Source organism: Poecilia formosa, unplaced genomic scaffold, assembly GCF_000485575.1.
Source record: "Poecilia formosa unplaced genomic scaffold, Poecilia_formosa-5.1.2 Scaffold556, whole genome shotgun sequence".
NCBI classification, from domain to species: domain Eukaryota; kingdom Metazoa; phylum Chordata; class Actinopteri; order Cyprinodontiformes; family Poeciliidae; genus Poecilia; species Poecilia formosa.
Genome location: NW_006800495.1, coordinates 7,103 through 21,103, shown reverse-complemented (window position 1 = coordinate 21,103; position 14,001 = coordinate 7,103). Strand labels below are relative to the sequence as shown.

At 47.7% G+C, this 14,001-nt stretch overlaps 2 protein-coding genes across 3 annotated transcripts in view; both read left to right on the top strand.

Moving 5' to 3' along the window:
• Window positions 1–4,406, top strand: part of dusp16 (dual specificity phosphatase 16) — a 7,249-nt gene extending 2,843 nt beyond the window's left edge. The window contains exons 3-8 of one of the 2 annotated variants that reach the window (XM_016665216.1): window positions 21–170; window positions 269–407; window positions 1,940–2,103; window positions 2,169–2,328; window positions 2,406–2,529; window positions 2,601–4,406. In XM_016665216.1, the coding sequence (XP_016520702.1) occupies window positions 21–170; window positions 269–407; window positions 1,940–2,103; window positions 2,169–2,328; window positions 2,406–2,529; window positions 2,601–3,681 (1,818 nt within the window). In that variant the 3' untranslated portion in view covers window positions 3,682–4,406. The remainder of the gene's footprint in view (window positions 1–20; window positions 171–268; window positions 408–1,939; window positions 2,104–2,168; window positions 2,329–2,405; window positions 2,530–2,600) is intronic. The other variant, XM_007540703.2, reaches the window with a different exon arrangement.
• A 2,389-nt stretch (window positions 4,407–6,795) lies between these two features.
• eps8a (EGFR pathway substrate 8a, signaling adaptor) overlaps window positions 6,796–14,001 on the top strand; it is a 10,368-nt gene continuing 3,162 nt past the window's right edge. The window contains exons 1-2 of the mRNA XM_016665193.1: window positions 6,796–7,019; window positions 13,070–13,141. Of these exons, the coding sequence (XP_016520679.1) occupies window positions 13,092–13,141 (50 nt within the window). The 5' untranslated portion in view covers window positions 6,796–7,019; window positions 13,070–13,091. The remainder of the gene's footprint in view (window positions 7,020–13,069; window positions 13,142–14,001) is intronic.

Genomic DNA, 14,001 nt, shown 5'->3' with positions numbered 1-14,001 from the left:
AGGGCGGGTTGGATCGGGGGGTTCTGATCGACAGCCGGCCCTTCGTGGATTACAACACGTCTCACATCCTGGAGGCGCTGAACGTCAACGGCTCCAAGCTGATGAAGAGGAGGCTGCAGCAGGACAAGGTGCAGATCACCGAGCTGCTGCAGCACTGCGCCCGCAGCCAGGTGAGGGGGCGTTTAAAGCGACCCAGATAATTGTTCAGTCGTAGTTTCAGAGTTAATCCCTGACAGGAAGTGACCCGGAAGCTGTTATCTCTGTCCAGCTGGAGCTGCAGGGCGACCAGGAAGTGGTTGTCTACGACCAGAACTCTTCGGACCCGGCCGCACTCGGTGCCGACTCGTTCCTCAGCGTTCTGCTGGTGAAGTTGGAGAGGAGCTTCCCCTCAGTCCACCTGCTGTCAGGTCAGTTCCTCCTGCTGCTCATGACCTCTGGATGACCTGTCTGCTGGATGCTGATTGGGCCAAGCAGAACCAGTAACAGAACCAGTGAGCTGAACCGGACCTTCAGCAGGCTCGGTTCAGCTCACCGGTCCCAGACCAGCAGGATGATGAAGATGAGGAGTCTTCCTCCTCCTCTGTGCTGCTTATGTAACGATGATGTAATCATCCTCTGACTCCGCCCCCAAACTCCCTCCAGCTGTTACACAGAATCGGACCTAAAGGAGGTTCTGCTGCCCTTGAGCAGAACTGGGTCGGTACCGATGATCCAGGATCTTCTTAGAGACTAGGGCTGTTGTAAACGAATATTTTAGTAATCGAGTAATCAGATAAAAAATATTCTGACATAAAATATTGGTAAATCTTCCATAACACCAGTGTTACTATCAGATATCAATATCAGTCCATTTTTTTCCATATTTGAGCTTCCCTAACAGTTACTTTTCTGTAGTTTAGAAACCTGTAACAATAACAGCTCACTTTCTAAGTTAACCTGAAGAAACGTTATACAAAAATACGGGATATTTACGGCTCCTTCGTTTGTCACACAGAAACTCATCGTTGACCAGCCACGATGATTTCCGCCTCCCGTTTGTTCAGACCGGGTTGATGTGAAGTTTATTGTGCGGTTCGTCCGTAAAGCTGCTCTTACACTGTAAGCATCAGCCGCCCGCCTTGTTCAGTCTATCCGCTCACCTGTATAAATTCTCCAGCTTCTTCCCGCCGTTCGCTTTCAACCAGCAGCTCCAGAGCAGAAAGGCTGCCGAACTCCCGGCATCACACCAGTCATGTTAATGATGCTTATTGGTCCCCCAAAAACGATGAATTATCACCACTCAATAAAATCCCCGCGGGCCGAACTTGAAGATTGGACGTTATGCTGCTAACACTTAGCTTTCGTCAACAACTTGGAGGCGGAAGTCAGAGCTACGCGCAGCGCAAATAATGTTCCGGCCGGAACACGGCGCGCTAACTGATAAAACATAAATTAACAAAGCTTCGAGGCAGGAAAATTTCCCTCAAGGAATTTTAATAATCGAGGTACTCGAGGAATCGTTTCAGCCCTGATAGAGACCCACCGATCCGATACAGATATCTGATACTGCTACAGAACAGCTGGATGGATTTAAAGCGTTTTAAACACAGACATAAATGAAGTGATTTATGTAATAACAGCACCAGAACAGTGAAAAACACCAACAGCTCCACCAGCTGGTCAGACATGGAAAAACAACTTAATGTAAAATAAATAATAAGCAATAAAATCATGATTGTGTTTTAGGTGTTACAGTTGCAGTTAATCAGCACGGGGCGCAGCGCTGCTCCCGGTCAGCAGCTGCAGGCTGGGTGCCTTTAGCTACATGATAATGTCCTAGTAAAAGTTCTAAGGCTGAGAAACTGAAAAATGTCATGAATCATAACTATGTCATGAAGCATCAATTAGCCGTAAGCTTGCTTCAGACTTTCTCATCTTGTGGTTCTGGTTCTGGTGTCAGGCGGGTTCTGTGAGTTCTCCCAGCTGTTTCCGGGCCTGTGTGAGGGGAAGTCGGTTCTGGTTCCATCCTGCCCATCCCAGTCCAGCCCGGCCATCTCCAGCCTGGGCCCAACCCGGATCCTGCCACACTTGTACCTGGGCTGCCAGAGGGACGTCCTGAACAAGGTGGGGAGCTGTCCAGCTGCCGGATGCCTTGGTTCTGACTCGGTACTGACCCGGTTCTGTTGCAGGAGCTGATGCAGCAGAACGACATCGCCTTCGTCCTGAACGCCAGCAACACCTGCCCTAAACCGGACTTCGTCCCAGAATCCCACTTCCTCCGGGTTCCCGTCAACGACTCCTTCTGCGAGAAGATTCTGCCCTGGCTGGACCGGTCCCTGGATTTCATAGGTGTGTGTCCATCCTCAGTGGGCTCTCTGGTTCTGGTTCTGGTTCTGGCTCTGCTCAACCCACTCTGTGTGTTTCAGAGAAAGCCAAGGCATCGGACGGCCGGGTTCTGGTCCACTGCCTGGCAGGAATCTCCCGCTCTGCCACCATCGCCATCGCCTACATCATGAAACGGATGGACATGTCTCTGGATGAGGCGTACCGGTCAGAACCAGAACTGCCACCAGCACAGTGTTACCATGGCTGCCGCCCTCTGACCCCTCTCTCTCCGTCAGGTTCGTGAAAGAGAAGCGGCCGACCATCTCACCCAACTTCAACTTCCTGGGTCAGCTGCTAGACTTTGAGAAGAACATCAAGAGTCTGGACGGTTCCGAGAGCCAACCCGACCCACCCGGTGCCGGGCTTCTGGCCGGACAGCAGGGGGCAGAGCCTCCATCGGAGCCCCAGCCCCCGCCCTGCGACCCGGCTGATCAGCTGGCCGAGGCTCTGGGCGGCGCCCAGCTGGCGGACGGGTCTGAGGACAGCGCCCGCCTCAAGCGCTCCTTCTCCCTGGACATCAAGGCATTCGGAGAGCCGGGCGCGAGCCCCGCCCACCGCGCCTTTGGGCCGCACACCGGGCCTGGTACGAGCCCCGCCCACCGCGCCTTTGGGCCACATGGCAGCCCGGGCGATGACTTCTACAAGGCGGCGCCGAGCAGCAAGGCGTGCCAGTTCTCCCCAGTGGAGGAAGTGTCGGAGCAGTCGACCCCGGAGCCGAGCCCGGACCAGGAGGAGGCGTCCAGGCCGGACCGGGCCAGCGGACCCGACCGGGAGGCCTCGCCAGGCTCCTGTCCCGCCCCCACAGGCCAGCCGGGCTCTAGCCCCGCCCCCAAAGCCCCGGCCGGCCCGCAGCACCTGCAGCGCTCCGGCAGCATGGAGGAGAGCAGCACCAGCTTCCTGCTGGGCCTGTCCCACAGCCAGCAGCAGCTGGCCCGACCCGGCTCTGGTTCTGGTTCCGGTTCGGCTCTGAAGGGCTGGCACTCGGACATCCTGCTGGGGCCCATGGCGGTCTCCGCCTCCTCGCTGACCGCCGGCTGGTACCTGTCTTCTGAAACTACGCGGTTCTACTCGTCTGGGTCGGTCCTGAGTGGTGCTGGATTCGGCCCGCTGGGCTGTGGTGCCGGCCTGGAGGCGGTCCGGCGCCGGCAACGGGCCGGCGACCGCGGCAACTCGCGGCGCAGCTGGCACGAAGAGAGCAGCTTTGAGAAGCAGCTGAAGAGGCGCAGCTGCCAGCTGGACGGGTCCAGAGAGGACATGAGGCCGGTTCCGACCCGGCCAGGCTTCTCCGGCAGCATGGAGGTCATCCAGGTGTCCTGAGCTGCAGCGGCGCCGTGACATCACAGACGGGGCTATGCCCACTTTAGGACAGGCATCTGGGAGCCGGCAGAACCCGACTAAACCTGGTGGAGTCTGGACTTACCAGGCTCATGGAGAATAACCAGAACAAAATCAGAATCACAGAGCGGTTCTGATCCAGAGGTTCTGTTCTGGACTGATCCAAGCAGAACCAAACCACTGATTCTGATAGAAGTCCTGTGATTAGTAGGTAGCAGCTGGTTCTGGTGCAGAACCGGGTTTGGATTTGCTTCTGGATCAGAACCAGAACTGGGTCTTAGTAGATGATCAATGAAAGTTTGAACTTCACCTGGACAGTTCTGTGTTCTGACCCGGGTCATGATTCTGCAGAACTGTGATCTCAGGCTGAGACGCTCCAACATGTGGACCTGAGATACAGTGAGACGTTAGAAAGCCTCTGATTGGTTGATTGGTTCTGGTTTATTGGTTGGTTCTGATTGGTTGTTCATCAGGATCTTGTTGACCTGCAGGTATGAATAGGTTTTGTAATCTATAAGAGGCTCAGAAGTTCTTGGAGGTTCTGGTTGGTCAGACTGGGTCCATCTCCAGGGGAACCCTCAGGTGTCTGAGGGTCAGCAGGTCATGTGACCTCCCTCCGCTCACAGGTAATGTTGCACTATGTTTGAATGGTGAAATAAACAGACTCACCTGAAGTCACATGACTTCAGGTGAGTCTCCACGACGGGTGTGTGTGTGTGTGTGTGTGTGTGTGTGTTTCTGTGGGTACAGGAAGCCGGGTGGGACATTTAGACCAATAAAAACTTTATGAAAACTTCCTGTCCCAGTGTGTGGTTCTGGTTCCGCTCAGGCTTCAGAACCGCTGTCTCCTAGCAGGCTTGATGATCTAAGGGTTCTTTTTCCAGGTTAGTCCACACACAGCTGCATATCTGGGAAAACTGAGACATTTTTATTAGATTTGGCCTTAAATCCAGTAGAAAACTGAGTTGAATATCACTAAAAATGATTTATACAACTCCGACCACAGTGGAGATGTGAGAAAACTCCATATTTTTGTTTGTTTATGGGAATATTCAGGTTCCCGCGCTTTATGGTCTGAGACAAAAAAAAGCGGTAATATTTCCACACAGTTGCTTTGACATAATTCCTAATCACATTGTCCTGAGTTTTACTAATACGCTGTTTAAAAGCAGTTTAATTTATAAATAAACCTTTATAAAAAAAAAAACAAAACCCTGGCGCTATGTTGAATTCATAACAGGAAGTGCTGGTTGTCTCAAAGCAATCTGATTGGCTGGCAGGTTTTGGCTTGCGCTAAACTGCCCGCTTTGGGAGCGAGAAGTTTAAAACTACGATCAGACGGATTTGCTCGGGTTCAGTTGGTTGAAAACTTTCAGAAATCGATCCCGTGTGTATATTATTTTCATCAATGTGGAAGAAATATTGGTGTTTGAAAAGACTCAGCAACGTGCATAAAAGCCCTGAATACGGTAGGGTGAGTTAACCCCTGCATGACGAGCATATTTAGCAGCTAGCATAGCACCGCTAGCCCTAACTGTCACTCAAGACTGCGGCCTTCCTGAGGAACATTTGCTGAGTCCGATTAGTCCATCCGGTTCTCCAGACGCTGCAGGTCTGCAGTCCCAGAGCAGGTGAATTCTGCTGCTGTCCTAATGGTTCCGTGGTTACGAAGCTGAAGTTGGTTCCGGTTCGGGAAATGGCTAACGGGCGATTCCACCTAATTATTCACGACTTTCCGCATCTTTAATCAACTCTAGTTAAAAAAAACTACAACACCTGGACACTCCAAACCTGGACTGGGTTATTCTGCTCTAACAGCAGAATATTTAAAACCATGTTTGGGATTTGTGAAACTTCAATAAAGTTCTGATGACTATTCACACTTGCTCCATGCAGGTTTGTTCAAATTCAATTAATCCCAAAGGGAATTAAATGTCGGTGCAACTCATTCATTCTTCAAAGTGTCATTGTAGATGGTGATGGCTGTTGGAAGGAAAGATCAGCAGCGGTCTGTTAAGTAATGTTTCACAAATCCCAAACATGGTTTTAAATATTCTGCTATTATAGCAGAATAACCCAGTCCAGGTTTGAAGTGTCTAGGTGTTGTATTTTTTTAAAACTAGAGTTGCTTAAAGATGCGGAAGCCAGTGAATAATTGGGTGGAATCGCCTTTAGCCATCTCCGGATCGGAACCAACTTTAGCTTCGTTCCGTGGTTCATCTATTGGAATTAATTTTGGTCTAATAAACCAAGCAGCAGTCTTGATAATGATCTTTGTTTCAGGCCAGCCCTAAAATGATTCTTGGATGATCTGAACTCTGGTTCATCAAATAAAAACCGATCAATAACTGATCAGATGGGACTGATCAATAATGATTTGCGACATCAGGAGCGCATTTGTTTCTGTTGCAGGGCTTTAGTTGTCCGGCAGAGGGCGGTAGAGCATCACTGAGCTGCGACTGGCAGATTTATGTCTCAGTTGGTGAAGATGCTGCAGGTTTTGTATTATTTCCATCTGATTTAGTCTGAGATTATAGCAACGTTTGAGTTTAGAACCGAAAATTATTCCCAGGTTTTACTTTGAGACGGTATATTTGAAACTTAGCTATGAGAAAACGTTCACATTGGAGCACCATAATTCTGATTTTTATAGATTCAGTTCTATTTATGGAAGAATAAAACTGGACAGAACCTCCTGTCCAAACTGGGGTTCTGGTTCTGGAAAGTTTTAAACCAAGTTGGTTGGAAGATATGATTTTTAAAACTATTTTATAGTAAAATAAATGAATTTGATTAAATTGTTTCAACAAATTATGAGCAGAGAATCAGATTAAAGCTTAAGACTTTTTTATTTTTATTTTAAGCCGTAGAAAACGTTTCATTTTTTTCTTCTGGAGAATAAATGATTTACAGGCATTGTGTTACTGAAGCTTAGATTATTTGTACATTTTTAAATATTTTCAAATTTCACATTTTTCCTTCTTGTTAAAGGAAAACTTTATGACTGCAGAAAGCCATAAAGTTTAAAATATTAATATTTTTAATGTTTATTTAACAGCTTCAGTTTTATTTGGTAAAGCTGCGATTTTATTTTGAAAGTCCGGAGGGGCGTGGCCAGGGCGCCGCGCTGCCTGTCAGTCAGCGCTCAGGGACAGTTTGACCCTCGCTGCTTTGCAGAAAGCTGCTGTAAGCCGAACCGGACCGGAGTCCAACAGTTTCCACTGAGCCGCCGCTGTCGGAACGGGATCCGACCCGAACCGGTGAACTGAGCCATGCGGTTCTGACCCGGTCCGGACCGGTGGATGAGTCCAGAGCTGCAGGTAAGCTCGCTTTAATTCTCCGAGAGCCGCTTCAGCTCCTCCCAAAAACAAACACAGGTGGACCGGGAGGTTCGGGGTCTGGACGGACACGGAGGAATGTCAGAAACACCAGCAGAACCTCCAGCTGGTACCGGATGGTTCATAAGATTTAAAGACAGAACTTGAATGGACAGGAACCAACCAAGTGGAACCACTGAAAGCTTCTGGTTCTGTGACCAGAGCAGATTTGAGGTCAGCTGACCTGCTAATCAGGAGCAGCTGATCCAATCAGGAACCAGAGTGGTCCCGTTTGGACTCACCCTTGTTCTGAACAGGAGTTCTTGGTGGTTCTGGATCCAGTTCCTGGGGTTCTGGTGGTTCTGGTTCTGTTGACTGTCTACATGTAGAACTGATTGATCTGAAGTCAAGGCGGTCCAGTTCGTATCAGAACCACTCACTGGTTCTGATTCGACTGGGTTCTGCTGTCGGAAGAAGCATGGGGCGACAGTGGGCGGTTCCTGAGGACCAGGAGTTCTGGTTCTGGTTCAGCTGTTTGGTTCTGGATGTTCTGACTGGAATGGGTTCAGTCAGTAGAACCAGAACCCGTTTCTATGTTCTGTTCGGGTTCTGGAGTTCCTACCTGCCTGGTTCTGGTTCTGGTTGGCCTGGGGGCGGTGCTTGTTGAGTGCAATGACCTCCCTGACCAATCGGCTCTCGTCCTGCCGCTGTAACTGTTACCAGGCGTTTCCCGGGAGACGCCTTGTTTGTGCAGTTGCCGGGGCGACGGTGTGATGTAACCGTACCTGCCAGGTGTGCTGCAGCAGTGCCGAGAGATCAGGAGTCGAGTTGCAGAGGAAGCTCTCCTTTGCCTGCTGCTCCCGGACCGGATCGCTGTGAGGAAGGCCCGGGTCGCCCAGAACCAACATGGCCGCCCTCGGCCCAGTCTTCACTATTATCATTTATAATAAGAGAATAATTTAGTGTTGGGAGTCTGGATGTAACCGATACAGTCTGTTTTGTTGGGTCGGTTCTGACCCGGTTGACGGTTCCCTGGCCATCTGCCACCTGTTGGCTCACCTTTACGCCCCGCCCCCACCTGCCAGCCACCAATTAGAGGCTTAACGAGCTGATCCCCACTAATCTGCTCCTTCCTCCAGTCAGCGGACTGACAACAGCCTGGTTCTGGTTCTGATTCACCAGATCGATTCAGCTCCTGGATCCAGTTAGAACTGACAGCACCAGAACCAGAGTAGAACCTGGTGGAGAACTGGAAGTGTTTTGGGGTTTAATAGATTAAAGCAGAACCAGTAGAACAGCTTCATGGCCCATTTCAGAACCAGCTCAGAACTGTCCGGTCCAGATCTAAATGTTAAACTACTACGAGATGAACTACTCGGTTCTGATCCATATTCTGCTGATGGTTTGTACCTGTCCGAACTGCAAGCCCAGCATGTTGCCTGCTGAGATCCAAACGAACCAATCAGAGCACACTACTGATTGAAACTCATTATTTTCGCTTCCTGTCTGTAAGCCCCGCCCCTTTCGCTCCGCCCCCTGTGAGCGGGAATGCCGACCTGGCTCTTCCAGGATTACTATGGATTATTTTTAGGCCCGTGCTGCATTTAGGTTCTGGGCTGGAACCGGGTCAGGCGGTCCGTGTGGACCCTGCAGTCTGCCTCACGTGATGGAACCTCTCTGCAGCAGAGGTCGGAGGTCACAGAGCCTGCTTCCTTCCAAAATAAAATCCCTTCTGATGCCAGCTAAAGCAGGGCTTTTATTGTGAAAGGCCATACTGGTCCAAATAGGTTCTGAATGAAACAGATCTGCTCGATCAGAATCGGTTCTGGAAAAGGAGAAACCTTCAATGACTTGTTTCATCAGACAGAACCCTGAGCGGATCAGAACCGATCAGAACCTGTCCAGAAGACTCCTATCGGTTCTGAACTTGTTTTGGACTGATCTGGTTCTGGTACTGGTTGATCTGTTGAACAGTGAGCATCGTCCTGATCATAGATCCAAACAGAACTGGTCTGAGAGCGGATAGAACCTCACTGGTTCTGTGTGAGAAAGAGTTGGGTCTGTATGGGTTCTGGTTCCTTTAAGAGGCTGAGTCAATGATTCTGGAGGTTCTGGTCTGGGCCTGCAGGTGGTTCTGGTATGTGGTTCTGGTCCCTGGCCCATGGGCAGGCTGCATGTAGGTTACTGGGCTAAAGAGGCCCGGTCGGCCTGGATTCTGGAGGTTCTAATCAATCGGCTGTCAATAGACCGATCGGGCCGACCCAGTAAACCCAGTGATCCCAGTGCTTCCCATCCTCTGCTTTTGAAATGGGAGTGGGACGAATGGAGGACGGCCAGAACCCAAACCGGACCCAAACGGAGCCCGAATCGGAGCTTAAATGGTTCTAAGAATTACATCCACACCAGGACAATAAATCAGCAGAACAACACAAGAGCTGGGTCAGAACCACCAGGTTCTGATTGTCGCACCGGGTCAGAACCACCAGGTTCTGATTGTCGCACCGGGTCAGAACCACCAGGTTCTGATTGTCGCACCGGGTCAGAACCATCATCTCTCTGAGTTAAATGCTTCTGGAAGAAAATCTGGAAAAATCCTCCCAAGTTAAACTGGGTTTGTGTCATAGTTCTGCCTCTGATCAGAATTGTAAAACCTCTCAGGTTCTGGTCCAAACTGACCTGTAGAACTTCTGGTTCTGGTTCTGTGGTTCTGCTGAGCCCAGGCTGATGAATAGCTGTGTAATGATTAGCCGGTAAGCAGCACAGGGTCGTGGGTTGTGTTAACGGGTAATTTGTCATCTCTTAATGAATGACTGGAGGGGAAGTCCAGAGACCGGACCAGAACCAGGTTCCTTCTGTCCCGGCTCGGTTCTGATGATTTCTGATGACTTATTGATTTATTTATCGCTCAACCAGCAATGGTGACTGAAGCGCTCCTGGAAAATCACCAGAGAAAGAAAGAAAAGCCTAGAATCAACAACAGAAAAAGGAAAAGCTACGCTAGGCTAGGCTATGATGCCTGAAACAAAGATGGCGGATCAGAGGGGAAACGGAGGTGCAGACCAGTGAGTCAAACATCCTCACTTTCTTCAAGAGCTAGTTGAGTCAGAATATATAAAACCCATTAAACTACTAAAACATTAAGAAATGGCATTCAAAAAGCACTTCATTGATTTTCTGAATCTAATTTAGAAATATTTGCAAGAAATTTTGCGAAATTTGCGTTTAAGTATGACGGTAAATGCCGCTTTTTGTCACTCGCAACATCAACCGAGAAGGACCTCGCAGCAGCAAACAGACCACTGTCAGTCTCGGACCTTATTTGGAAATGGGACCATTTCACTCTGGAAGTGAAGGGGGCGCTATTTCCTATATTATCCGCGGTTTTCCGGTTTTATTTTCTTTTGAAATCTGTGATGCATCTTCATCTTTGGGAAGGAGTTTCACTCAGCGTGTATTTGAATTTCTCTCTTTCATTCACTGCAGTGCAGCTCACAGCTTTTAACTATTGTATAACTATTGTGATTCTATGAATGTGTTTTATTTGATCAGAGTTGAAGGAAAATTTCCACCATGGTAAATTAAATAGTTTCATCATATTTTTTACTGTATATAAGACTCTACCATCAAGAAGTCTCGGAATATGGCACAGTAAAAGCAAAAATGTGAATTTTTACTTTTATCTGTTTAACAACCAGATTATTGTTCTGTTAACCCTAAGGAGAGATTTAGAAGTACACAGAAAGCAACAGAATTAGTTGAAAACTGTGAGCTGGGCTGAATTAAATAAAAGAGAAAAATTCAAATACACGCTGAGAGTGAAACTCCTTCCCAAAGATGAAGATGCATCACAGATTTGATTCAAAAGAAAATAAAAACGGGAGACCGCGGATAATATAGGGAATATAGGCGCTCCTTTACTTCCGGAGTAAAATGGTCCCATTTCCAAATAAGGTCCGAGACTGACAGCGGTCCGAACCGCCGCTCTGACTTTTTTTTTAGTGAGGTTGGACTTGCAGCAACCACGGACAGTAACTTGACATGAAGTTGGCGGGGAAGTAGAAGAAAAAAACACTGCCCCCTGCAGGTGGGAGTTAGCATCGCTTAGACTGAATGTTGGGCACCATTTTTGCTGAAAATCTGCAATAAGCTCACAATTATTCATTAGCGCTAGAAAGTGTGGGGGTCTGTGGATTTTGTGAGAATTCCTGTGACAAACTGGAGAGACGGGTTGATGGAATTTGATAAAAATTGTTTGCTTTGATTGATAAAATAATATTTTGGCTCTGGGCTTTTAGTTTGACACGTGATCTACCACAAGTTGGTTCCAGTCAGGGGAGGCATTCATACCTGTTCAGGTGTTTGTACCTGGTCATGTACCGGGTCGCTCCACTTCAATCGGACCAGAAACAAAGAGAACAAAGCTGCTGAGAGTTTCAGTTCTGTGGTGGAAACTAAAGAGGATTGAAAAGATTTACACCCATGTGGACTCTGACCACACACACACACACACACACACACACACACACACACACACACACACACACACACACACAATCACCTCCCCCGCTGAAATCCAGGTAAACAGAACATGAAGGAGACCTGCAGCTTGGAGCTGATTCACACACCACTGACTGGCTCTGTGTGTGTGTGTGTGTGTGTCCCTCTGAGTTCCTCTTCAGATAAAAACTGTTGTCAGGAGGAACCATGTGGGAGCGTTCACTTTCTCCACCCAGAACAAACAGGAGGAACCACTGACCTTTGACCCCCACTCTTTATTAATAAACGTCCAGTAAATGCTATGACATCATCAGAGGGGCGGGGCATTGGGGTGGCAGGTGTTTTGGAGGAAGTAGAGCATGTCTTCCTCTTGTTGGCTGAGGGAAGTTCCTGTTTGTTCCTCCTGTACCTGCATGCTAGCATGGTGCGTTCACTGGTCAGGAAAAAATTAGAATTTACAGTTTGGCTGTGAGGTGAGCTTCTGGTAATAATGTTACCAGAAAAAAAGTCGTATGATAACAGAAATAATTCGGAAAGTTTTACGACAAAGTCCAAATAAAATGAGGTCAAATTTGTAGCAATATAAAATCATTGTTGTTCTTCCAGAATAAAGTCGCAGTAATACTAGGAAATTGTACAAATTGTTGAATAATTGTTGTAATGATGCGAGAAACTGTATTACAATTTTAGATATTACAAAAATAAAGTTGTAATATTACGAGAAAAAGCGATCCGATTTTAAACTGTTTAAACCGGATCAGGTCCAGTTGAAAAACATTCCAGAATGCTTTTAAACGGGTCCTGGTTCCGTTCCAGCCGGTCCTGGTTCCGTTCCAGCCGGTCCTGGTTCCGTTCCAGCCGGTCCTGGTTCTGTTAAATGTGTGTTCTGCTGTCCCTCTGTTTTGTCTGGCTGTGGGCTTTTCCTCTCTAATCGTCGCCTTGCAGGCGGCTCTGCAGAGATACAGTCAGGTTTCCATGGAAACGGGCTGGGAATAAAAGCCAGTCCTGGGAAAAGTAATCACACGTGGCTGAAGGTGCAGACTGGATCATAAATCAGCTCTGGGTTCATTCAGCCTGGATGGGAGGTTCTGACGGGTCGGAACCGGATCATCAGAGGTTCTGACGGGTCGGAACTGTCACATGGGCCAGCGATGGGTTCAGGTACCTGAAGCGTGGTGAGGAGGTTTGCTGTTTTTCAGCGGATCAGCAACAGTAAACGCTTCAGACTGAAATTGATCCAGAGAGAACCGACGTTCAGGGTGATGGATCAATTAGGGATCAATAACTGATCAGCAGCGTTAAACTAGAGGTTCAGTCCCTTCACTATTATATTTCTCTGAAGTTCAAAGAAAAAGTTCAGCACTAAATTAGATACCAGCAGGAAGTGAGGGGAAAGTTTGGTGGAAGGAAAAAAACAAATCAAGATTTCTCAGGCCAAAGGCGAAGAGCTGCTGGGAGTTTAGGTGCTGCTGTTCATTACACCTGGATGGTTCTGGTTGTGTCCCTGACGTGTGTGTGTGTGTGTGTGTGTGTGTGTGTGTGTGTGTGTGTTCCAGCTGAGCGTCGCTGTGCCGCAGGATGAACGGATTTGATCCTCCAGCTCTGAACGTCTTCAGCTCCAACATCAAGTGAGTCACATGATGATGACATCATAATGATGACGTCATCGTGATGATGATGATTACATCATCATTATGCCATTTAATTAACTGGAAGCTTTGATCTTTTACATTATCTACAGTTTTTATTATTCAGTTCAAATTTTAAAGTTGTGCAAAAACCAAAAGATGAAACGTTTTTAAACTGGAATAAAATGGATCAGAACCAGAATTCCTGATCGTTTGGGAATTTCTTAGTCCAGATGTGTTCATGTTTTATTCAGTACCTGGGGGTCCAATGTTCTGCCTGATCAGAACTTTGTTCACGTCTATAGTATGAATCTCTGTTATTGATCAAAATAATAAAAATATAAACTCAGAGTTTTATTCAGAGTTAAACTCTGCAGGAAGAATTGGTTCCGGTTCCAGACGGACCCGAAAAGCTGCTGAGCTTCACAACGCTGCACTCACACTGTGTGTGTGTGTGGTTGTTTCAGAGTGTTTGTGCGCCATCTGTCAGCTGATCCTGTTTTTCATCAGCAGCTCAACGTGTGAAAATCTGCTCTTTCAGCTGATCCGAGGTCAGACGATAAGTCATTGATGTGCAGACTGATCCTGTCACATCAATAAATTAATTAATCGATCAGCAAGTTTGAAAACAAACTTTAAGCAGTTAAACAACATTTCTGTTTTTAAAACTGTTTATTCTTAATTTTATTATTTTATTGGTAACAGAAAATCAACCTGAAGAGAAATGAAGGAAAAACGATCTGTTCCTCTTTAAATTATTATAATTATCTAATTTATTAAATGAGTGTTGATGGAGGAGTTCATCCATCCTCACTGGGGCTGGTTGGATGGTTGGATGCCCGGTTGGATGGTTGGATGCC